This window comes from Cicer arietinum, chromosome 4 (genome assembly GCF_000331145.2).
Source record: "Cicer arietinum cultivar CDC Frontier isolate Library 1 chromosome 4, Cicar.CDCFrontier_v2.0, whole genome shotgun sequence".
Classification (NCBI taxonomy): Eukaryota; Viridiplantae; Streptophyta; class Magnoliopsida; order Fabales; family Fabaceae; genus Cicer; species Cicer arietinum.
Window position 1 is genome coordinate 38842026 of NC_021163.2, and position 24337 is coordinate 38866362.

At 33.5% G+C, this 24337-nt stretch overlaps 2 protein-coding genes and 1 long non-coding RNA gene across 3 annotated transcripts in view; all 3 read left to right on the forward strand.

The window, feature by feature from the left end:
* The window catches only part of LOC140919936 (uncharacterized), a 12125-nt gene extending 9901 nt beyond the window's left edge, over window positions 1-2224 (forward strand). The window contains exon 4 of the long non-coding RNA XR_012162630.1: window positions 1987-2224. This is a non-coding gene — a long non-coding RNA (uncharacterized lncRNA). The remainder of the gene's footprint in view (window positions 1-1986) is intronic.
* Window positions 2225-14874: 12650 nt separating this feature from the next.
* On the forward strand, window positions 14875-15672 carry LOC140920057 (secreted RxLR effector protein 161-like). Its single transcript, XM_073367371.1, has 2 exons — window positions 14875-15421; window positions 15482-15672. The coding sequence occupies exons 1-2, from the start codon at window positions 14875-14877 to the stop codon at window positions 15670-15672; spliced, it is 738 nt and encodes a 245-aa protein (XP_073223472.1).
* Window positions 15673-17872: 2200 nt separating this feature from the next.
* LOC113784867 (uncharacterized) lies at window positions 17873-19098 on the forward strand. Its single transcript, XM_027331115.2, has 3 exons — window positions 17873-17993; window positions 18536-18648; window positions 18781-19098. Exons 1-3 carry the CDS (start codon window positions 17931-17933, stop codon window positions 18938-18940), a joined length of 336 nt encoding a protein of 111 aa, XP_027186916.1. The 5' UTR covers window positions 17873-17930; the 3' UTR covers window positions 18941-19098.
* Window positions 19099-24337: the final 5239 nt, after the last annotated feature.

Below are 24337 nucleotides of genomic sequence, written 5' to 3' on the forward strand. Positions count from 1 at the left end.
CAAACTATGAAGATTTTCTCCGATGGGTTCAGAGTCATCCAAACTCTAGTTCTCCTACTTCGGTTGCACACACTGGTAACTCATTTGTTTACCTCTCTCATTCATCTTCTCTCGGCCCTTGGGTTCTTGATTCTGGTGCGTCTGATCATGTTACTGGTAATAAAGGTCTCTTTTCATCACTTTCTACATCTGGTTTTTTACCTACTATAACTTCTGCCAATGGTACTCAAACCCGGTCTCAAGGAGTTGGCACTGTTCACATTCTCCCTTCTATCTCAGTTGCATCTGTTCTCTATGTACCTGGATGCCCCTTTAATTTACTTTCAGTTAGTCGATTGACTCGATCTCATAACTGTATTATTACGTTCACTAATGATAATGTTACCTTGCAGGACCGGAATTCGGGACGGACGATTGGCGTCGGATGTGAGTCACAAGGCCTCTATTACCTTTCTACAAACATCCAAGACGGCTCTGCCACAGAGTCCCCACATACTATCCATGCTCAGCTAGGACACCCAAGTCTTACCAAACTACAAAAACTGGTGCCTAGTTTGTCTAAGTTATCTACTTTACATTGTGAGTCATGTCAGTTAGGAAAACACACCCGTAGTAACTTTCCCGATCGAGTCAATAAAACAGTATCCTCTCCTTTTGCTTTAGTTCACTCTGATGTTTGGGGTCCCTCTCGTACTGTGTCTACTTTAGAGTCTAAGTATTTTGTTACCTTTATTGATGATTATTCTCGTTGTACGTGGTTATTTTTAATGAAAAATAGAACTGAATTGTTTCCATCTTTGAGCAATTTTATAAAGAAATTAAAACTCAATTTGGAGTTTCCATTCGTACCTTAAGAAGTGATAATGCTCGAGAATATTTGTCTCATCAATTTCAAAATTTTATGGCTTCCAACGATATTTTACACCAAACCTCATGTCCTCATACACCTCAACAAAACGGGGTAGCCGAACGCAAAAATCGGCATCTCATTGAAACCACACGAACCTTGCTTCTCCGTGGCAATGTTCCATTTCGTTTTTGGGGGGATGCAGTCTTAACGGCGTGCTACCTTATTAATCAAGCTGCATTGCACATTGCCTCGAATCCTGTTTTTCATGAGAGGACCAAGCATATTGAGATTGACTGCCATTTTCTTAGAGAAAAGATTGAATCAGGTGACATCATCACCAGCTTTGTCAAATCTAATGATCAGTTAGCAGATGTGTTTACAAAGTCATTGCGAGGTCCTAGAATTAGTTATATATGTAACAAGCTAGGTGCATTTGATTTATATGCTTCAGCTTGAAGGGGAGTGTTAAATACTATATTAGAATGTAAATAATATATATATGGGCTGTAAGTATGTAAGTATTCTGGCCCGTTAGCATTATTGTAAATTAGGGTTATTTAATACCCTGTGTCTATATAAAGAGATTCCGCTATGTAGTTGAAACACACGGGTTATTCACAATATGTCTCTCAATACTCTTTATATTCAACAGTTTTTATACTCATTTACTTCATATCTGCCATTTATAACAGATATTTTCCCAAAAACCCAAACATTGGATTTCATACAGTAAAACATTCTCTACATATTTTTTATACTCATTTAGTTCATTAGGTATTGGGCCAAGATGTGCTTAGTTTATTTTGGAAGTGTGGTTTTGTTTTCTTGCAATGCTACCCCACCTCGTTAGGCGGCATAAATAACCCTAGAGTTCATGGTTGACTGAAGGAAGTTCTACCAACTGTCGCCAATTAGGAAATTTGTTGAATCCTGGGCATATATTCCCTAGTTTCTGCTTTGTTTCTGGCATATGGTGGTTTAGGATTTTGTATTTTTTGTATTCTACATTTTTTTGTTATGTTTTGCTTTCTTTTGATTGGTTTTCCCATCTTTATTTCAATATTCTCTATTTGTATTAATATTAAACTTCTAAATTGCATTCAATTTTATTCTCACATAGTCAATGCTTTTGGCAGGCACAATATCATTATGCTATAAGTTTGAAGATATTGAATCAGCTTGTTTCCGAGATAAATCAGGTTTGTGTCAGTATTAATGATTCAACAAAAGACTTATCATTTGTAGCAGGTTATACAAAGACACAGGCACTTGTTATATATCTAGTTGAAAGGAACAGGTTTTTCTGAATAATATTCACTGAATTAATCTGTATATAAGTGATTTTATTGGATTGACTGATAAAATGGAATAGTAGCTGCGAAATATGTCCATATAAAAGGGAAATAATACAGAAGGAAATAATTAAAAATGTCATTTAATATGTTTAGTCACTATAAAATTTCAAAATTTTGTCTAGTCTCGAAAATTTTTTTCTTCGAGAGGAAGATACACTTTTTGAGAGGAAGATGTTTGTAATTTTCTAAACATGTATGCAAATGGTCACTAAAAAATTCGAAACATACATGACTTGACTTAGCAGCAAGACTAGAACCGGCTATAGTAAAAATTGTGGAGACTTAAAGTTGAAGAAAAATTATATAGTGACTAAAAATAAAATTTTGAAATTTTATAGGACTAAACATATTTAACCATATATATATATATATTCCTCCTATATATATATATGTTAAACTCATAATTTCTGATTGGTATAAAGTGTCATTTCCATTAGAGAATTTTTCTTTAAATAATGTTGATACAAAATGATATGTAGCGTTAAATCTTGCTATAACGGCTAATCTACAACTGGACTAATTAATTATGAGAATAATTACAAAGTATAAATATCATAAAATCTGCACAATTAATGATTATGCTGGTGAGTCTATAAGCATCAATTTGCTGATTAGAAAATTATGTCGTTGAGGTGTCAAAGATTTGGTGAGGACATCAACCAACTGAATCGATGTTGAGACATGAGGCAGAGTAATAACTTTTCGGTCATAAGCTTTCCTAATTGAATGACATTGACTTCTATGTTCTTCGTTCTTTCATGGTATACTGGATTTTTGCAATTTGTATGGCACTTGTGTTATCAACATGCAATGGAGTTGGTTTGTTTGTGAAAAACCAAGTTCTGAAAGAAGGCTGCGCAATCAAATAATCACTGAGCGTGCTGCAGACATGGACCGGTATTTTGCTTCGGTAGAGGATTTAGATACAAAATCTTGTTTCTCGCACTTACAAGAGATAGAGACATCACCTAAAAACATGCACTGATATATATTCTTGTGTCTGGGCAACCAACCTAATCAACATCAATATAAACTTGAAGTTGTATTGCTGTACCATTAGGGAATAAGAGACCGCGACTAGGAGTACCCAATAGGTATTTGATGTTTCGGTGTACATCTGAAAAATGTAAATGTCTTAGATTTTGCTTGAACCTATTGACCGTGTGGACAACCAAAAAGATATCGGCTCTTGTAATGGTAAGATAGATAAGATTGCCAACCAACTTCCGATATAAAGTGGGATTTGTATAGAGTTCACCTTCATCCCGTCTTAACTTGACATTAACTTCCATGGGAGTGTCAACAGTAGCGGCATTAGTAAGACTAGCTAGATGAATTAGACGACTGCCCAAGATCTTTCATGTGGAAAATGGAATGCAACAATTGTTGGATTGTATTGATTGCCTCTTGATCTGAACTGGTGATGACAATGTCATCCACATAAACAAGGAGTATCACAATTCCTTTTGATGTTCGTTGTGTAAATAGAGATGGATCGTAGCTGCTTTGGATGAATGAAAAGCCAAAAAGTGTTGTTCTAAAGTTCTCAAATCACACTGTTGGTGCCTGTTTTAACCCATACAAAGAACATTCTAGTTTGCAAACATTATTAGGTAAAGTGGAAACATGTCAAAAGGTTGATTCACATTTGTTTGATGAAGTGGAAATGGTAGAATTTTATTTTTACCAAATTTACAAGAAATGCAATCAAATTGAATAACACTAAGAGATAGGGAATTTTTGCTGCCAAGAATTGGAAATTCATCAAGTCATGAAGTACATTTGAGTTTGGGTAACCAAGACCTTATGCCATGTTTGAAAATCAACAGTTGCAGAATTACAAGAAATAAAAGGCATAAAAGAACATGTGGACAACAATGAATAAAGAGGAAAAAGACATCCAACTTTAGGCCTCATCGCGATCATCTTCCCTGATTGTTGATTTTGCACAACAACTAAATTTTGAGAATTCAACTCTACAATCATTTACAACTAATTGACCAACTGAAATAAGATTACTAGGGAGACCGAGGAAAACATAAACGTTGGTGAAAGATGAAGAAATATCACCAATTTCTGGAATAGGAAAACTGTTTCCATTAGCAATTTCTATTTGGAGACTACAACAGTGGTAAGGACAACAACTGTAAGACCCATAATTTTAAAGTACCCTTTTATGTATTTTTGGTATATTTTGGATTTTGGCTCGGAGGCTTTTAAGCCAAAGTTAATAATATTTTGGAGTTTTATAATCAAAAAGATATTTCGACGCCAATTAGAATTTCTCGTCGATAAATAAATTGAATTTAACTGCGGTAAATACCTTACGGTTAATTTAAGGCGTTTCGGGTGAAACGGTAATTTAATAAATATCTAGATTTTGAGATATTTGTTAAGTTATATTATTATATTTATATATGTTTGTTTGGAGGGAAAAAGAAAGGAAAACTAGAAGGAAGGAAAAGGAAAAGAAAATAGTATATAAAGGAAGGAAGGAAAAAGGAAGAAAGGAAAAACAAAGGAAAGAAATAGAAAGGAAGGAAAATCTCAATTTTCCATCTCCTTCCTCTGAACCTCGCAAGAAACCAAAATTTCCTCCTTTCTCCCGTTTTCATTTTCGTCGCTTTCTTTCTTCAAAGCTAGTGACCCAAGGTGGGGTGAGAGTTAGATCAAGGTTTTCGTAACTCCACTCTTCCTCTTTGATTCAAAAACGAAGAAAAACGGTTTTGAGATCCAAACACAAACCCCTCCGTTTCTCCTAGATCCAAACCTCATTTCTCGAAGAGATAGAAGGGAAAGTTGCTCACCACCACGCTACGGTGCTAGTGAACTAATTTGGAAGCGGCGTTGCGAGCGGAGATTTTACCGGAATTACTCGCGGTACCGGAAACGCGCGTTAAAGCTAACGTTGAGGTAAGGGCTCCTTCCAAACTTCTAGCTTGCATTAGGGACTTATCTGTAGTTGTGTGGGAAGGAATTTGTTAGGGTTAAATGTATCGATTTGGGGAAAAACGAAACTAGTGCGTTATGGGTAAAAACCTTAGAGTTAGGTTTTGTTTATAGTGATGAATGTTTCGTGGTAAATGAAATTTGATGTATCTGGGTGTTATGTTGCGTGATTTGTGTTCGTTGTATTTGGTGTGTTCGTACTTGATGTTTGTTAATTGGTGTGGTTGTTGTGAATTATGGTTTGAATGTGAAAGTATGTTTGAATTTGTTTCTGTGGAATTTGAAAACCATTAGAGTTAAACGAGTATTAAAAATGGGGAATCTTTTAATACCTCGGTTTACTTAATGTGTATTTGAGGAAAATGTTTAAGTTAACTGGGCGTTGAGAATGGGGAATCTCTTAATGTCTCGGTTACTTAACTATCGTTTTTGAAAATCGTTTCGGTAAATGAGTATTAAGAATGGGGAATCTCTTAATGACTCGTTTACTGAATGTTTTGCGAGAAAATCGTTTAAGTCAAAAGTATATTAAGAATGGGGAATCTCTTAATATGACTGTTTGCTTAACGTTTTGTTTTGAAAATCATTAAGTTAAATCGGTATTAAGAACGGGGAATCTCTTAATGACTTATTTAATTAATGTTGTTTGAAAGTCGTTTAAGTTAAATGGGTATTAAAAATGGGGAATCTTTTAATATCTGCATTTGCTTAACGATTGTTGTGAATGGAGTCTGTGTATGCTCATGCATTTCATTTGGTAAATTGTGTCGACCCGTGATAGGTGACACCTTGGTAAACTGTACTGACCCGTGATAGGTTGTACGTTTACGATTTACTATTTAGTAATTCGTGTTGACCCGTGATAGGTGACACCTTGGTAAACTGTACTGACCCGTGATAGGTGGTACGTTTACGAGTTACTATTTAGTAAATCGTGTTGACCCGTGATAGGTGACACCTTGGTAAACTGTACTGACCCGTGATAGGTGGTACATTTACGATTTACATTTTTGGTGAATTGTGCTGACCCGTGATAGGTGGCACCTAGGTAAACAGTACTGGTCTGTGATAGGCGGTACGTTTACGATTCCCGCTTTTTCTTTTAGTAAATCGTGTTGACCCGTGATAGGTGACACCTCGGTAAACTGTACTGACCCGTGATAGGTGGTACGTTTATGATTTACGCATTTTAGTAAATCGTGCTGACCCGTGATAGGTGGCACCTCGGTAATTGGTACTTTGGCCTGCGATAGGCGGTACAATTATGATTTACGGCCCTTCGAGGAGGGTTTTGGTTTGGAATTCCGAGTCCATGCATTTTGGCATATACGCATTGCATTAGGGTGCTTGGCACACGAGTCGTGTTTGATTGAGTTTTATGATTGAGTGATTTGAATTTGATTTATCGTGTTAATTGCGTTGAAAATGCTAAGTGTTATGTGTTGATTATTGTGTGTAAGTAAGATGGTTATCGAGATCCCAATTGCCGTGGTAATCGCGTAGAAATTGCTAAGTGTTAAGTTGTGAACTTGATTAGGAATGACTTAGGTTAATTCATGAATTTTTGGAAAAATGATCAGGGAAATCGATTTCCCAATCGATTGGTATTAAGTCAGGGGCTTGGCCAAATGAACAAAATCGATTAGCCAATCGATTTTGTAATCAGTTTTTTTGAAAATCCCTTTCGAAATCGATTGCCCAATCGATTGGCCATTAAGTCAGGGGCTCAGCTATCCTGTCAATCGATTGCCCAATCGATTGAATCAAGCCAGAGTTCAAAATTTCACTAAAAACCTTCAGGAAATCGATTTGGAAATCGATTGGTATTAAGTCAGGGGCTCCGTTATCCTGTCAATCGATTGCCAAATCGATTGATTCAGCCCAAGATTCTATTTTCATTAAAAATCTTCACCCCAATCGATTGCCCAATCGATTGGCTCAGTGAAAATCCTCATTCTTAGTTGTATGATTAATTGCTCATGAATCTACCCATGTCTTGTTTTATCATGTGTTAATTAGGAGATCGAGAACTGCATTTTACCTTCATTTTCATTGGCAATGTACTATATGAACTTTTCGCATATTGAAAATCCTGTTAAGGTGCATGCTTAGTTAAAAAGTTGTTTTGAGCATTCAAAAACTTAATTGCTATGTGTTAACTGTTATTTTCTGGTTGGTGACCCTTTACACTATTGTGGAAATCTGGGATTTGCCCTCAGATGAGAGTCAGGACGGCCCTACCGGTTCGTACCCTACGGACAGGGATGGAGATGGGAACGCTTGACTGCTGTTACGTTAGGAGGATCTCACGGGGCGCGTGGAGATTACTCAGGGTGTATAGCTTTTTGGTAGGATGATCAGATTAGGATGATGTATAGGGACTAGGGGTCATTCTTTTTGGTTTGAAGTATTTTAGTTTTGAAAAACTGTACTTATACAAATATTATCAGTTTGATATCATCTTTGGATGGGTTCCATGTACCATTTGATGTTATGTAAAAATGTTTTGGATTTATAATTGAAGAAACTTTTCCGCTGCGTAATTTATAATGACTCAATTATTTATCCAAAAGCATTTCCTGATTTATTTCTTTGTTCGTTTTTAATTACTTTTCGAAAAAAAAAATATACCCTCGCTTTGAAAAACGGGGTGTTACAACAACCCTATTTGGGTATCCTTCTGCATCTTCTCAGGAGCATAATCGGTTCCATTGACATGACCCCAAAGCTCTTTTCCTTTGACAAAAATATGGAGTTGAAACGCCCATGTGGAATAGTTCTTTCCATTATGACGGACAAAAAGGATATCATGCTTGTCGGTAAACATGATGGCGAGGGAAACAAATGCAGAGAACTTAGGAAATGACAAAGGTAAACAGGGAACTCATAAACAACAACCATGATTAGCGTCAGCGAGGAACTAAGTTTTCAAGAAAATATAGAGCAGAAATAATAAGGAAACTATGATCAACGTTGGCAAGGTACTGTTTTCAAGAGAAAAAAAACAGAGGAACTCAAGATTTGGTCGCAAAAAAATAGAGGAATTTGATTTGGATCGCAACCTAGTTTGATACCATGTTAAACTCAATTTTTGATTCGTAAAATATGTGTCATTTTCATTGGAGAATTCTCCTTTAAATAACGTTGATACATAATGATATGTAGACTTAAATCTTGCTATAACGACTAATCTATAGTTGAACTAATTAATCATAAGAGTAATTACATACAAATATCATCAAATCTGCACAATTAATGATTATGAAAACTGCCAATTTCATTGACAATATATATGTGTTAGAGCTGGTAAGATAAAATCAAAGGGTTGATAATTATTGATGATCAATGAGAGAACAATTACAACACAAACTGATAGGAGTTTGAGAGCCAGTCTCTCCCAAGCACAAACTTCTAACTTAATAACTTCTTGCATGTAACTTCCCATTCCCGTTCCCGTTCCCATTCCTATTCTATTTATTTAATTGAATTGAAATGTAATGCAATCCTAGTCTAGGAGAGCCCATCTTTATTGGGTTAGTAGCACCATTATTGGTCCCTGAAATATGGGGCCAATCTGATTTTAGTATCTGCAAAATGTTTTTTTTGTAGATTCTATCCTTATGATTTTAGATTCCTCCACGTCCATGATGACATTTATTCATGCAAAAATGATGATGTGAAAAATTGAGTTAGCATTTTGTAATGATCTGAGTCGATATCTTTTTTATAAAATAGTTAAATGAAACAAAGATCATTTAGGTATTTTGTTCCCATTCCCTTCATCACCCTACCCTGTCATCTTTATCCAAACCAAAACCCAGGAAAGGAGAGCAAGTAGCCAATCAAAGAGTTGTTGATCATAATGGTGAAATTGGAAGCTCGTAGATATAAGTATTTGGGAAGTTCTTGTTTTGTTCCCATTGCTTTCATGTGTGTATATATATAGTGTGTGTGATAGAAAAAGAGAAAAATATTTCGCTGTCTCTATATAGCAACAACCGCTTTGATTTAAATGCAAATAGAGATTCATCCTCATGAATTGCTACTTGTTTCTCTTCTTAACATTCATCCTCATCCTCCCTATGTCTAAATTTATGATGCGTGTGTTGTGTTTTTGCCCAATCCGCGAGGAGCAACAACTTTTCAATTGACTCAGTATCCTATTATGGGTTTTGTTTTGGGTGGAAGATGATGGGGTAAGGGAGGTATGGGGAAGGGGAATTAAATTATTGTTATTTTATTTAATCATTTCATTAAACAATGTTGACTAAGTATCAAAAAAATGAAACCATGAAAAAATGTTGACACGGTTTTCTACCAATGTTGTCAGTCTCAGATAGCGGCGAGGAGCGCCGAACCCTAAAAATGGGATATCAGGATCGCGGATAGCGGGATGACCGCTATTGTGAAGGCCAAAAAACAGTATAGAAACTAAACATAAAATGCAAACCGTATACAAAAATACTAAAAAAATAGAAAAATACACAAAATTAAAAGGGTAATCATACTTAAAACAGTATATAAACTAAACATAAAATACAAACAGTATACAAAAATACTAAAAAAATAGAAACATACACAAAAAATAGAAAAATACCAAAATCTAACATCTAAATCAAATTCTAATAGTAATCATAATTGTCAAAATATGTTTCTGTTTAATATCCCTCAAGTATAAGGATTCAGTTATATAGGAGTACTAGTAGGGATTTAGTTATATATGAGTACTAATAGGGATTCCGTTATATAGGAGTACTAGTAGGAATTTTGTTATATATGAGTAATCATATGATTTGGTTGTTTAGTAATCTAGTATAAATATATCTGATGTATTACCAATATATTTAAGTGTCAATAAATATAATTTTATTCTAATTCTTGACATGGTATCAGAGCAGGTTTTGATTTTGTGATCTGTCTTTGTGCTTCACTACTGCTGCTGGCGGCGGCAAATGCCGCTGGCAGCACCACTTTTTTCAGTGTTTCAATTTTTTGGCTTCATACAGTCATTTCTCACTTTTATTGCAACAATCTTCTACAGAGGCAAAGTTTGTTACTTCAGCAAAATCTGTCTTTGAAACAGTAGCTTCATGATTTTGATTCACATTGGCAATTTCACATGATTGTGATGAAATGCATGTATCTGTTTTTGATAGAGCGACTTCAGTGGCCGTGTTGGATGCAACCATCTTCATATTTTGTTGATTTTCATCACTACTAAGGTTTGATTTAAACTTCTGTGCTCTCAACTCATTGTTTTCCACACGATTCAGCATACACTGCATCATTACCGATATCGTGATTGACACGTGAGTTCTCGGTTGATTTTTGGTGTAAGCCCTAATAGTTACTTTCCTGGAAGCTTGAAATGATTTATTTGTTAATCCAGCACCAGTATATTGTTCTACAGACATTACATGGGCTGAAAATGAAGATTGAAGAAGTATTTCTTGTATGATAATTTTACTCTATTATAATGACAACATCAATACGACTTCTAATTCCTGATGTGCATGTCTCTTTGTACATGCTCATCAACAAAGAAACTAAGCACAACTTATTTAATGATGTTATGCCATTTGTTTACTTTCATGCTCTAAATTTCCTTTTGTTTATGTAGTGTGCCTCTGCTATTGACAACTTGGCTACATTTTATTTCAACATTGTCACTTTTGGAGAGTCGGTTACCTCACCTTCTGCTCTTAATACAGATGGACTCATCTCTGAGTTTCCTGAGCTATTCTCTAGAGTAAGTTTGTGGTTTGTTCTCTGCTTAGATATGACCCTCGTTTCTTTATAATATACTGTTCGTAAATAGTCAATTGAAAGATTGTAAATAGTGCTACACCGCCCTCATTTCTTATCGGATGTGAAATTTAAATCTGTGAATTAGGAAATAAATAATAATTTATAATTATATTTATCAGTTTTCCTAAAATTAGTTAGACAAATCAGGATTTGATTTGATCCTCTTAATTTGTAATTATTAGATATAAATGTTGTAACGATTATTTATACCGAGAAATATCAAAGCAAAAAGGGCATCAAACCCTATTTTCTGACATGGTATCAGCAGGTTCGATCAAACCTGTGAGATTCTAGTTTATCGTGGGGTTTATTCAGCGACACACCACTAAGTCGCTCTCGAAATCTCGCACTCGTCTTTGCTGCTCTTGGTTCTTGTTTGTCTCCCAGTCCCTCTAGCGTATCCTCATCGTTGTTGTTCATAGATCCTTGTCCGACTATTGGTTTCGTGTGTTACTCTCTGCTGCGGTTGAGATCGTGATTCTTGATTCTTTTTTGGGTTGTCCTTGCTGGAGCGTGTTACTCGTTGCTACTGCTTGGTCGATTGTCATCGTGAGCGTCTTACTCGTTTCTGCGTTGCTGCTCCTGCTCTGTTTTTGTGTTGCTGCTCCTGCTCTGTTTCTGTACTGCTGCTCCTGCTCTGTTTCTGTATTGCTGCCTTGTTTCTTTGCTGCTGCTTGTTTACGGAGCTTTTGCAATTTAGTCTGGATCTATTTTTTAATTAATTTTTTTTGCACATTACCTAAAAAAAAATCATTATTTTTTTTACGTACAATAGCATGACTTCTGAAAAAGAAAGAGACAACTTTTGTGTCCGTTTTACTGGCAAGAATTACGCTGCTTGGGAATTTCAATTCAAAATGTATGTTAAAGGAAAAGGATTATGGAGTCACCTTGATGGGGTTTCGAAGGCACCGATAGAGAAAACTGCCTTAGATGCGTGGGAAATCAAAGATGCTCAGATTATTTCTTGGATTCTCAATACTATTGATCCTCATATGATCAATAATTTGCGCTCTTTTTCAACTGCTCAAGAAATGTGGAACTATTTGAAGCATATCTATAACCAAGACAATACGGTCAACGTTTTCATTTGGAGCTAGAGTTAGCCAACTACAAACAAGGTAATTTGTCAATTCAAGAATATTATTCTGAATTTTTGAATTTATGGACAGAACACTCTGCTATTCTATTTGCTGCGGTTCCCAAGACTTCTCTCGCGGATGTCCAAGCTGTGTACGACACTAGCAAGCGGGATCAATTTCTCATGAAACTTCGTCCAGAATTTGAGGTTGTTAGAGGTGCTTTGCTGAACAGAAATCCTGTTCCTTCTTTGGATACATATGTTGGTGAACTTCTCCGAGAGGAACAACGTCTCTTTACTCAAGGAACCATGTCTCATTATGTTGTCACTTCTGAACCTGTTGCATATGCTGCTCAAAGCTGAGGTAAAGGTCATGATATGCGACAAGTCCAATGTTTCTCGTGTAAACAGTTTGGACATGTCGCTCGTAGTTGTAATATGAAATTTTGTAATTATTGCAAGAAGCACGGTCATATTATCTCTGATTGTCCCACGCGCCTCTGCTCTTTCAGCCTTGGGAATTCAGGGTAAGTCTTCTAATGTTTCGAATCCATGGTTTCTTGATTCTGGTGCATCCAATCACATGACGGGTTCTTCTAAATTCTTGCACAATTTACATTCTTATCATGGTAATCAGAAAATTCAAATTGCTGATGGTAATACTATTTCTATCACTAATGTTGGTGATATCAACTCTGATTTTCGGGATGTGCTTGTATCACCTGGACTTGCTTCCAATTTATTGTCTGTTGGACAATTGGTGGACAACAATTGTAATGTTAATTTTTCTCGTGATGGTTGTCTTGTGCAGGAGCAGGTGTCGGGGAAGGTGATCGCGAAGGGGCCTAAAGTGGGAAGATTGTTTCCACTTCAATTTATTTTCAATCATTTATCTCTTGCTTGTAATAGTGTTTTGAATTCTTATGAGGATTGGCATAGAAAATTGGGTCATCCAAACTCTAATGTGTTGTCTCATTTAGTTAAAACTGGTTTATTGGGAAATAAAAATGTTGTTTCTAATGCCTCTGTGCCATGTTCTGTTTGCAAATTGGCTAAAAGTAAAACACTTCCTTTTCCGTCTAGTGCTCATCGTGCTTCCACGTGTTTTGAGATGATTCATAGTGATGTATGGGGACTGTCTCCTGTAACTTCTCATGCTCACTATAAATATTTTGTCACATTTATTGATGATTACAGTCGTTTTACTTGGATATATTTTCTTCGGTTCAAATCTGAAGTGTTTTCTATGTTTAAGAAATTTCTAACATATGTTGAAACTCAATTTCAAACAAGTGTTAAAATTTTTCGCTCTGACTCTGGTGGTGAGTATATGTCTCATGAGTTTCAGGAGTATCTTCAGCAAAAAGGTATTTTGTCTCAACGATCATGTCCAAATACCCCCCAACAAAATGGACTGGCAGAACGTAAGAATCGTCATTTGCTTGATGTAACGCGCACCTTACTTCTTCAAGCTTCTGTACCATCTCGATTTTGGGTGGAGGCTCTTTCCATGGTTGTCTTCCTGATCAATCGTCTTCCTTCTACAGTTATTGATCTTGACTCCCCTTTTTTTCGTCTTTTAAAATTCAGCCTGATTATAGTGATTTACATACTTTTGGATATGTGTGTTTTGTTCACCTACCTCTATTTGAAAGACATAAACTTGGAGCGCAATCTGCTCAATGCGCATTTATGGGGTATAGTAACTCTCATAAGGGTTTTGTGTGTTATGATGTTTCTAACCAGCGCTTTCGCATTTCTAGGAACGTAACATTTTTTGATAATCAATTTATGTTTCACTGTCTTTCTCATGCCATGAATGATATTGCTATTCTTCCCAATTTTTCTACTATGCCTTAATCTATAGAACGTTTTAAACCAGGAAATGTATATGTTAGAAAACACAAACAACAGGTTATAACCCCCTTCTCGGCCCTGATCCGCCACCTGATCCTGTTGCGGTTGCACCACGACGTTCTAGCAGAGCGTCTCGCGCACCCGATAGATATTCACCAAACAGGTATAATTCCTCACATGCTTCTTTGTCTACATCTCTCTCTAGCATATCTATTCCTACTTGTTACTCACAGGCTGTTAAAGATGTGCGCTGGATAAAAGCAATGAATGAGGAACTTCAGGCTCTTCAAGAGAATTTCACATGGGATATTGTCTCTTGTCCTCCTCATATCAAACCCATAGGCTGTAAATGGGTGTATTCTATTAAATTGAATTTTGATGGGTCCTTGAATCGGTACAAGGCTCGATTGGTTGCCTTAGGAAACAAACAGGAATATCAAATTGATTATGATGAGACATTTGCACCGGTAGCCAAAATGACAACTATTCGCACTGTACTCTCTATAGCTGCTTCTAATGGGTGGACTCTTTATCAAATGGATGTGAAGAATGCATTTCTTCACGGTGATCTCACTGAAGATATTTATATGACTCCTCCTCAAGGTCTATTTTCTTCATCTCATGGTGTGTGCAAGCTCAAACGCTCTTTATATGGTTTGAAACAAGCACCTAGAGTATGGTATGAGAAATTTCGTTCCACTTTACTTGGTTTCTCCTTCATTCAGAGTCAACATGACTCCTCTTTATTTATTCATCGCACATCTACAGGCATTGTTCTACTCCTCCTTTATGTTGATGATATGGTTATTACTGGATCTGACCAGGCATCTATCCAAGAACTTACACATCAATTGCAAACTGCATTTCATATGAAAGATCTTGGAAACTTGTAGTATTTCCTTGGCCTTGAGGTTCATTCTACCTCAAAGGGTATATTTCTTCATCAACATAAGTATGCGACGGACCTTATTTCTATGGCGGGCCTACAATCAGCTAATCCGGTAGATACTCCTCTTGAGGTTAATGTGAAATATCACCGCGATGAGGGTGATCTATTGTCGGATCCCTTATTGTATCGACAACTTGTGGGTAGTCTTAATTATTTGACAATTACTCGCCCTGACATATCATTTGCTGTTCAACAAGTAAGTCAGTTCATGCACTCTCCTCGCCACCTTCACTTGGTAGCAGTTCGTCGCATAATTCGCTATTTGCTAGGTACCTCTCAACGAGGTCTCTTTTTTCCCGTTGGCACAATTCCCAAATTGATTGCCTATAGTGATGCTGATTGGGCAGGGTGTCCCGACACTCGGCGATCAGTCACCGGTTGGTGCATGTTTCTCGGTTCTTCACTGATATCATGGAAAAGTAAGAAACAAGCAAGAGTCTCTAAATCCTCTACAGAATCAGAGTATCGTGCTATGTCTACTACTTGTTCTGAGATAATTTGGCTTCATGGTCTTTTGGCTGAACTTGGATTCCCTCAAACAGAGCCGACGTCTCTCTATGCCGACAATACAAGTGCTATTCAAATTGTTGCAAATCCTGTTTTTCATGAGCGCACCAAACATATTGAAGTAGATTGTCACTCTATCCGTGAGGCCTATGATAATCAGATTATATCCATCCCTCACATCAATACTCAGTTTCAAGTTGCAGACATTCTTACCAAAGCTGTTCCTCGCCCGCACCATCAGTTTCTAGTTAGCAAATTGATGCTTCTTGACCAGCCGCATCAATTTGAGGGGGGATGTGAATCAGGAAATAAATAATAATTTATAATTATATTTATCAGTTTTCCTAAAATTAGTTAGACAAATCAGGATTTGATTTGATCCTCTTAATTTGTAATTATTAGATATAAATGTTGTAACGATTATTTATACCGAGAAATATCAAAACAAAAAGGACATCAAACCCTATTTTCTGAAAAAATCTTCATCTCCGTCTACGCTGTGGTTTAGATTTCTCCGTCAGCACCTACACCAATTCATATATATAAAATAATAAATTTAAAAATTATATAATTAATATAATAAAATTATTATTATACAATAATAAAATAAAATAAATATTAAATTTATATTTTCTATAGAGAGAAGAATATAATTTTTAATATTTAAAAAATATTTAATATATTTAATATGTACATGTATATAAAATTTAAAAATGACAATAATATTAGTTGTGGGACGGGTTTGAGTTCAGAGTGAATATCAACACTTCAAATTCATCTTCACCCTTAAATTCTAATTTTGAAACAAAATTACACCTACATATTCAAGAAGACTTTTTCTACTTAAATCAAGACGAATTTAAATAGTTACTCATCTATGCAGATTTTATTGTTATCCCTATAGATTAGGCGGGCTAATATGATTTCATTCCCATGTTTTTTTTCACCGAATCAATGTGTGTTTTTTTCCGCTCGAATTGAATGGAATTATTGAGATGTGATTATATGATCATGAGCAAATGAATATACTTATTTCGGTTGCTAAACAACATTAATATATAATATTTATTATTATTAAGATTAAATAAGTATTTAGTCTTTTATAAAATTTTGATATTTTGTTTTTAATCTCTAAAAAAATTGTATTATATATTCTCTACAAAATTATTATACAAACATTTTTAATCACTGTTAGAATATTAATATATATTTTTAAATGATTTTGTGTATATATGTTTACAACGTCATAAAAACTTTGATGTTTTGTTTCACCAAAAACTAAAATAATTTGTAGAATAATTTTGTAGGAATTAAAAATTTAATTTTTTTTACAAAAACTAAAAAAATTTTTAAAAATTTATAGAAAATAAAAAATTATTTAACTCTTATTATTATTTTCATCATAATTTTAAATCATATACAAGTGTAACTCTAGTAGTTTAACTTGCTAAAAGTTTGGAATTGAAAAATGGATCTTAGTTGGCTTTGGTATGAAAAGGATGACATTGATATAATTTGAGTTTTAGAGTTGTTTTACAATTAGTAAATCTATACGAGATATGTAAATGATAGAACTAGAAGGGTGAAATTTGGAATATCCTATTTAATTTTCTACAGTTTTGGCAATATCCATATTATTCATGGTTTCGTAAACCTTCTCGCCCCATTCAAATTCCTTACACAGTTATTAACAAGAAAACTCACTAACCGTAAAACTCTTCCCCAAAGGAAATACATACATCCGAGGACGAATCCATGTTTCAGATGTTCAGTTCTAAGTTTGAAGGGGTGTTGAGAGTCTCACATTGAAGTCTTTATCTTACAAGCCGGTTTTAGCCGGTTTTTATGGGTTTAGTAGACCCAAAGCCCAATCATAGGGTTTAGTAGACCCAAAGCCCAATCATAAGGTGACAAAATAAGACTATATAGGTAAAGCATTAAGAGAAATTAAGATTTGAACGGTCTATATTTGAACTTGATGCAAATAAGGAATTATGGCGTTGTCAAATCCATGTGATCAATCCCTTCTAGAGGGATAAGGCTTGGTGTTTGTTGTTGTTGTTGTTGTTGTATACCACATCAGACATGATTAACAAAAGATGGTAATGTTGAAAATTTAAATACATGAAACTTACTTTTAATAGTGCACATGCATATAATTATGAGCAGACATGGTTGGCATCGTAGATGTTTGCCTATACACATATGTGTTGAATCAATGAAGAAGAATCACGAAGATGATATATTAGATTCCTGTAATATGTTGTCACTATTATTTTCTCGAATAGGAAATTCTGGTTTTATGTTAACAGCAGGATTTTAGGTTTTGAATTGTGCATGTTTTCTAGAAGGTAGTAGTGAAATCTGTTGTTTGTGTATTTTGCATACACCACAGTTAAAATGTAACAGGGCTAAGAGAAATTGATTTTTTGTTTTATTTATTCTTGCATGCTTGTTTTTATCCACAAAGTTCTAAGGGAAACTTTTTTTCCTCCTTATCAGAGGGAACAATTCCCTTTCTTAGAAAATTGGGAATGTTTCCGCAGCAGAACAACACTTTATTATACTATTGGTATGTTGGTGTTCATGGAAGATAGCCAATTGAAATTCAAATCTTCAATGGAACCTTTCCTACAGGTTGATAATTTTTGTTTACCGTTACAATTCAAGAGAAAGTGCAATGTTGAAATTTAGAAGATATAGTTTTACTTTTAAATCACATCCTTTCTATGAAGTTGAGCCAACTGTAGAAATCTTTTGAAAAAAAAGATGTTCATCTGTTTTCCTTGCATATAATTTAAATTGTATACTTACCTCACAAGACACTGGTGATAAAAGATCAAAATACATACACTAGTGCACCCCTTCAACTATGGATCATTGTGAATAACTTCTAATATGTTTAACTTCTCCAACTTAAGTATTGTCTTTTTAATCCTTTTATTGATTGTTCATTGACATGTTTTAATGGTTTGACCTCTTTAGCTTCTTTTGAAACAATCAATACATGTTGTGCCACCACCGTATTCCTAATTTGTTTATAAATGTGAAATATGTCCAGCAAAATATAGGCAATTTACTGTTTAGCACTGTCATTTTATAATTTTTATTATTGAATATTGTTCAGACTTACCCTGCTTATCATTTTTGTATTCTGATTGGTGGTTTTTGTATGTTAGGTTTTGGTTAGATTGAATTCAACACCCGATGCATTATTCCAATCAGATGCTGTGAAATATGCATTTATTGGGTTGATGCGTGACCTTCGAGGAATAGCAATGGCAACTAATAGGTTAGAAATGATTTAATAGAAACTCTGTTTTATTTGCTGAGGCCATGCTTGTAAATTGCTTTTGCTTTTGCCTTCCTCTCTGTTCTTAACAACATTTATTTGTTTTGGTATCTTTTGATTGCTTTTTAACAGTCGAAGAACATATGGGTTCCTTTTTGATTGGCTTTATCCTGCGCACATGCCAATTCTTTTGAAAGGCCTTTCACATTATGCTGAAGTTCCAGAGGTATGCTACATATTTTTCATTCGCTGCTGTTTTCTGGGTGATCACAAAGTAACTGATGCAATTTGAGGAATAATATCAATGTTGTCAAGATCGAGAGGGGGAAGCAAGATACACCAAATTGCAGCTAAGATCAGAAGATCCTACTAAATAAATAATGTAGGATCGGGAGGTGATAACAAGATCGTAAAACACATGATCGCAACCTAAGATCGTAAGATCCTACCAAATTGAAAATAATACATAAATCATATAGTGGATAATTTCACAAGTCTTAATTAAAAAATAGAACAACCAAGTCCACAAAATAAACTACTCAAGGCTTAAACATAAAACAACTTAGGCTCTATCTGTTAAGGCCAAAAGACAAGCTCATAGCTTATAAGCTATAAGTTCTGTTTGGTAACAGTCATTTGTAAATTTATAATTTATAGTATTTTTTGGTAAGTTAATTCAAGTAGTTTATGAGCATATAGCTTTCAGTTTTATCAGTACTATTGTAACTAAAATTCTTTTTAACCTTTTATAATTTATTAGAATTAAAATAAATAATTTTGAAAAATTAAAATAAATAATTTAGTTATAAATAATTTGTATAAAGTAAATTAATATGATTTTAATAAATAATAATTAAAAGTAAATAATTTAAAATAATTTATTTATTATAATTTTAAATAAATATACTGGCTAAATAAATAAAAAACTATATTAAATTATTAAATAATTTATTTACTACAATTTTAAATTATTTACAAATAATTTAAAATTTAAAATAATTAATATTTTAAAGTAAATAATTTATTTTATTTATTTTCTTAATTTAAAATAAATAAAATAGATAAATAAATAAAAAAATATATCAGATTGATAAATTTTAAATTAATAAAAAAAATAAATTTTAAATTACTACTTTAAAAATATTTTAAATATTAATTGATAATTTTTTTTAATTAAAGATATTCTTTTATGTCATTGTACATTTTAAACTTATTAAACTGTTAATTTTAACAAACACTTCAATTAATTTAACAGCTATCAGCTATTAATTAATTTTACCAAAACACATCCTTTTTGCAAGAAAGTAAATACTTAAAGCCTAGTAGAAATCACAAACTCACCAACTATTCATATCATTCCCCATATATCAACACTCCCATCTTCATTAATCTCATCGGCTCTTCCATTATTTCCATTATCTCCTCGATCATAATCATGAGAGGTAGAGAGGAAGGTTGTGAGTCGTGATGAAGGAAATGTTTCCGTTTGAATGAGAATATATTAAAAAAATAGGGTTTTTCCCTTTAAATGCAATCGGGTTGCGCATGACACGAGTCCAAAATCCAAGCCAAAAAATACGATCTCGCTTGAAATCATGCCATTTCACGAATTACAGGGAATCTGTCCTAATAAATAACAGATGTTAGGGAAATAAATCTGTATTTCATAAAATACGAAATAATAAAACAAATCTCAAGCTAATGTTTTGTTTTACAAAAAATTATAGTAATAATAAAATAAGATTGCAATTTGTAAAAAGCAAAGACTCCGGGGTTGATATTTACTATTTAGACATATTTCAAATATATATATATTGACATTGGCTAAAATACATATGTTTAACTATACGATTTATCTTAATAATTAAAATATGATTTTAATTTTATTATGTTACGGTTAAATTTTAAGAATCATTGATAAAAGAACTTTTAACTTACTTGATTATAACTTACTTGATTCACAACAATGATGGTAACTTGATAAACTTGGTTGATGATAATTGATGATTGATGAAGATGGTTGAAGAATATGATAATTGACGATGAATATGAAGAAGATGAACAATGTGTTGAATATAGAATGAAGAGGAAGAAGATGAGTTATGAAGAAGATGAAATAAAGAAGATGAGTCATGAATAAGATGAAATAAAGGGAAGAGTAATTTGGGCATTTTGATATTTTTTTAATATTTGAGGGGTGTAAGTAGCAATTTGAGAGGTGTAAGTAGCAATTTGAGGGGTGTTGATAGCATTACTGTAATTAAAATACGATTTTAATTTTATTATGTTACGGTTAAATTTTAAGAATCATTGATAAAAAAACTTTTTAGCACTGAACACACTAAGTATGAATCAAGTCATCTAAAAACTATTTTAAAACTTACAATGTTGTTGGGATGTTGTTTCCAATAATTAGCAACGAAAAACTCAAAAATATATGCATATATTTTTGTAGTACTTTGAGATAAAGCATTGACGGTCTAAAAATATATATTTTTCTAGTAATTCAAGAAAGAAGTTTCTTATTATAATCAAGTTTTAATTTTGAAAAATAAAAAAAATAAATAAAAAATAAACAATTTATATAACTCTTTATAAAATTTAAAAAATTAGTTATATTCTTTTTTTAAAACTTATTTAAAAATTAAGGGGTTACTAATTATGCTCTTTCGAAATTGTCTAAATACATGTCAACTATATAAACTGAAGTTTTTGTTGTATTTGAAGGTGATCAAAGATGAAAATGTGGGAGATAATTGAATTGTGTTTGTCTAAATTTAATTGTTTTATGAATATTAGAGGTTTTTGTTGAAACTTCAGAGTCACTGCAACATTAGAGACTGCATATTAGAGGTAGCATTTGGAGTGTGTAACACTATTTTGATCAGTGGATTGCGAGCTTTGAATTTATGGTTTGAATAATCTCTTAAGAGTTATTTATATCTTGATATGAACTCTTTAAATGCATGTTGAGTTTGTGCGCATTAGAGACATGCAAGGGCTTTAGAGGCATGCTTCAAATTCAGTCTTCAGACTCAGTTTCAGAGTCATTTATCATAGGTAGTCTTCAGACCCAATCTTCTTACCCAAACATCATACCTAGATATCAGAGGTAATCTTCATAACCTTTAGAGGCACGTTACTTTAAGAGGCATAGGTTCAAAGGCAGACACGTAATCTTCATTTCCTCTGGTGACTTTCCTCTAATCGCTTCCTAAGGTACCTTTCTCTAATTTTCTTCTTTCAATTTTTTGCATACTTAATGAAGTCATTAATCCAAATTTATTGTTCTCATAAAATACTTTTGTTAACATCAAAACTATAAGTGAAAAACTTACTTGGTTCCAACAACAATATCTTCTAATATCTTTCTACTTATTTCTTGCTTCTGATATCTTCTTCTAATATCCCGTTCTAATTCTTGCACACTAATTGAAGTCATTGAATTGTTCTCACAAAATATATTTTTTAACATCAAAATCACACATAGGAGTTGTTCCTAAGACCAATTAGGTTCCAACAAACTCCCCATTTTTTATGATGACAAAATATTACTTATGATAATAATTTATTTAAACAAAAATAAAGTAAAACAACAAATAGAAATGCAAACATAATAGAAATGCAAATAAATAAACATGCAAATATACAAGCATACAAATAATCAAACAGACATGGCTCCCCTTAACACAGAGCTCCCCGTAACTTTGAGTAGTTATACTTCCCCCAAACATGCAAGCTTCTTCTCCCCCGAACATTCAAGCAACAAACAGTTTAAATTGTTCTCAAAACTCTTTCTCCCTTTTTTGTCATTAGACAAAAAGAATAGAAATTCGAATGGAAATTGACTAATGAGTTAACACTAGAGCATATAACAATCAGAGCATCAAACAAATATAGATCATAACATTAATCAGATATAAATACTAGGTTCAAATTCTTCTTAATAAATTCAAATCTTTCTTCAAATAGTGGTTTAGTGAATATGTCAGCCCATTGATGTTCCATTTCTACAAATTGGATACTTCACAAACCTTTTTGAGCGTAGTCCATAATAAAGTGATGTTTTATTTCTATCTGTTTAGTCCTAAAATGTAGAATTGGATTCTTAGTTAGACAAATAGCATATGTATTATCACAAAATATGGGAATATTACTCTCAATTATTTTGTAGTCCTCCAATTGATGTTTCGTCCATAGTAGTTGAGAGTTGCATCATATTGCTGAAATTTATTAAGCTTCTGTTGTTGACATTGCAATTGTGTTTTTTCTTTTGCTTGACCATGAGATCAAATTTTCACCTAGGAAAGTGTTGTTTTCACTGGTGCTTTTTCTTTCAAGTTTGTCTCCAGCATAGTCAGCATCACAATATCCTACTAACCTATACTTAGTTGACAACTTATAGAACAAACCAATGTTAGAAGTACCTTTCAAGTATCTAAGGCTCCTCTTAACAACAGTTAAGTGAGATTTTCTTAGATCAGCTTGAAATTTGGCACACACATATTAAATAAAATATCGGGTATGGAAGCAATAAGATATAGAAGTGACCCTATCATTCCTATGTATGTTTTCTAGTCAACTTTTTTTCCTGATTTATCTTTACCAAGTGAGCAAGTGGGATTTTTTTGTGTAGTCATAAGTTCGCAATTATTCATCTTAAACTTTTTGAGAAACTCTTTTGTATTCTTGGTATAATGAATGCACATGCCATTCTTACTTTGTTGAATTTGAATTCATGATAATAACTTTAGTTCTCCTATCATACTCATTTGAAATTCATGTTACATTAACTTAGCAAAATTTTGACAAAGAGTGATATTATTAGAACCAAATATAATATCATTAACATTTTTTATTGATTTCCTAAACAAAGTGGTGTCAACTTGACATCTACTAAAACCGTTTTGAAGTAAGAAGTTACTTAACCTATCATACCAAACTCTAAGTGCATGTCTTAGACCATATAGTGATTTCTTAAGCTTAAAGACGTGATTAGGAATCTCTAGGTTTTCAAATCTTGAGGGTTGATTTACATATATTTCTTTATTAATGTAACCATTTAAAATTCACTTTTAACATCCATTTGAAACAAAGTGACATTATTATAAGAAATATAGGAGATTAAGATACATATTGCCTTTAACTTGATCACTAGAGCAAATATCTTAGTGTAATTAATATCTTCTTGTTGACTATACCCTGTTGATTATTATGACCTCGAAATAATCGAAATGTATCAGTTCTTTAAGAAATTAAATCAATTTTATACACACAGCGGAATTAAATTGCGGCATACAAGATTAGCAATTACAAGTAGATGCATAAGAGATTAACCAAGATGCATGCGAGTTAAATTTCCAATTTAAACAATATTACCTAACACAGAATATGTTTAACATGCATCTAATATTAATCACACATACAAATATTGCAAGATAGAAAATTAAAGGAGTTAAGGGTTAGAGAAGATTGCACCAAGAATTTATCCTAGTTCAGTTGTCAACGAGACAACCTACATCCAGTCCTGACAATCCAATCGGATTTCAGATTTTCTTCTCCAATAGAAAGAATCAATTACAGATTGTCAAGTTTCATCCCCGAAACCTATCTATCTCTAATGATCTCTTTCCTATTGATCACCCTCTGATCCTTGTAGACACTCAGCAGTCTAACACAGAATCAAAGT

Excerpts from the sequence above, each read along its gene's own strand:
- LOC140920057 (XM_073367371.1), top strand. The coding sequence starts at position 14,875 with ATGGCGGGCCTACAATCAGCTAATCCGGTAGATACTCCTCTTGAGGTT. Across the intron at positions 15,422-15,481 it reads TCTCTATGCCGACAATACAA|ATTGTCACTCTATCCGTGAG; the intron begins GTGCTATTCAAA and ends ATATTGAAGTAG.
- LOC113784867 (XM_027331115.2), top strand. The coding sequence starts at position 17,931 with ATGTTGGTGTTCATGGAAGATAGCCAATTGAAATTCAAATCTTCAATG. Across the intron at positions 17,994-18,535 it reads CAATGGAACCTTTCCTACAG|GTTTTGGTTAGATTGAATTC; the intron begins GTTGATAATTTT and ends TTTGTATGTTAG. Across the intron at positions 18,649-18,780 it reads ATAGCAATGGCAACTAATAG|TCGAAGAACATATGGGTTCC; the intron begins GTTAGAAATGAT and ends GCTTTTTAACAG.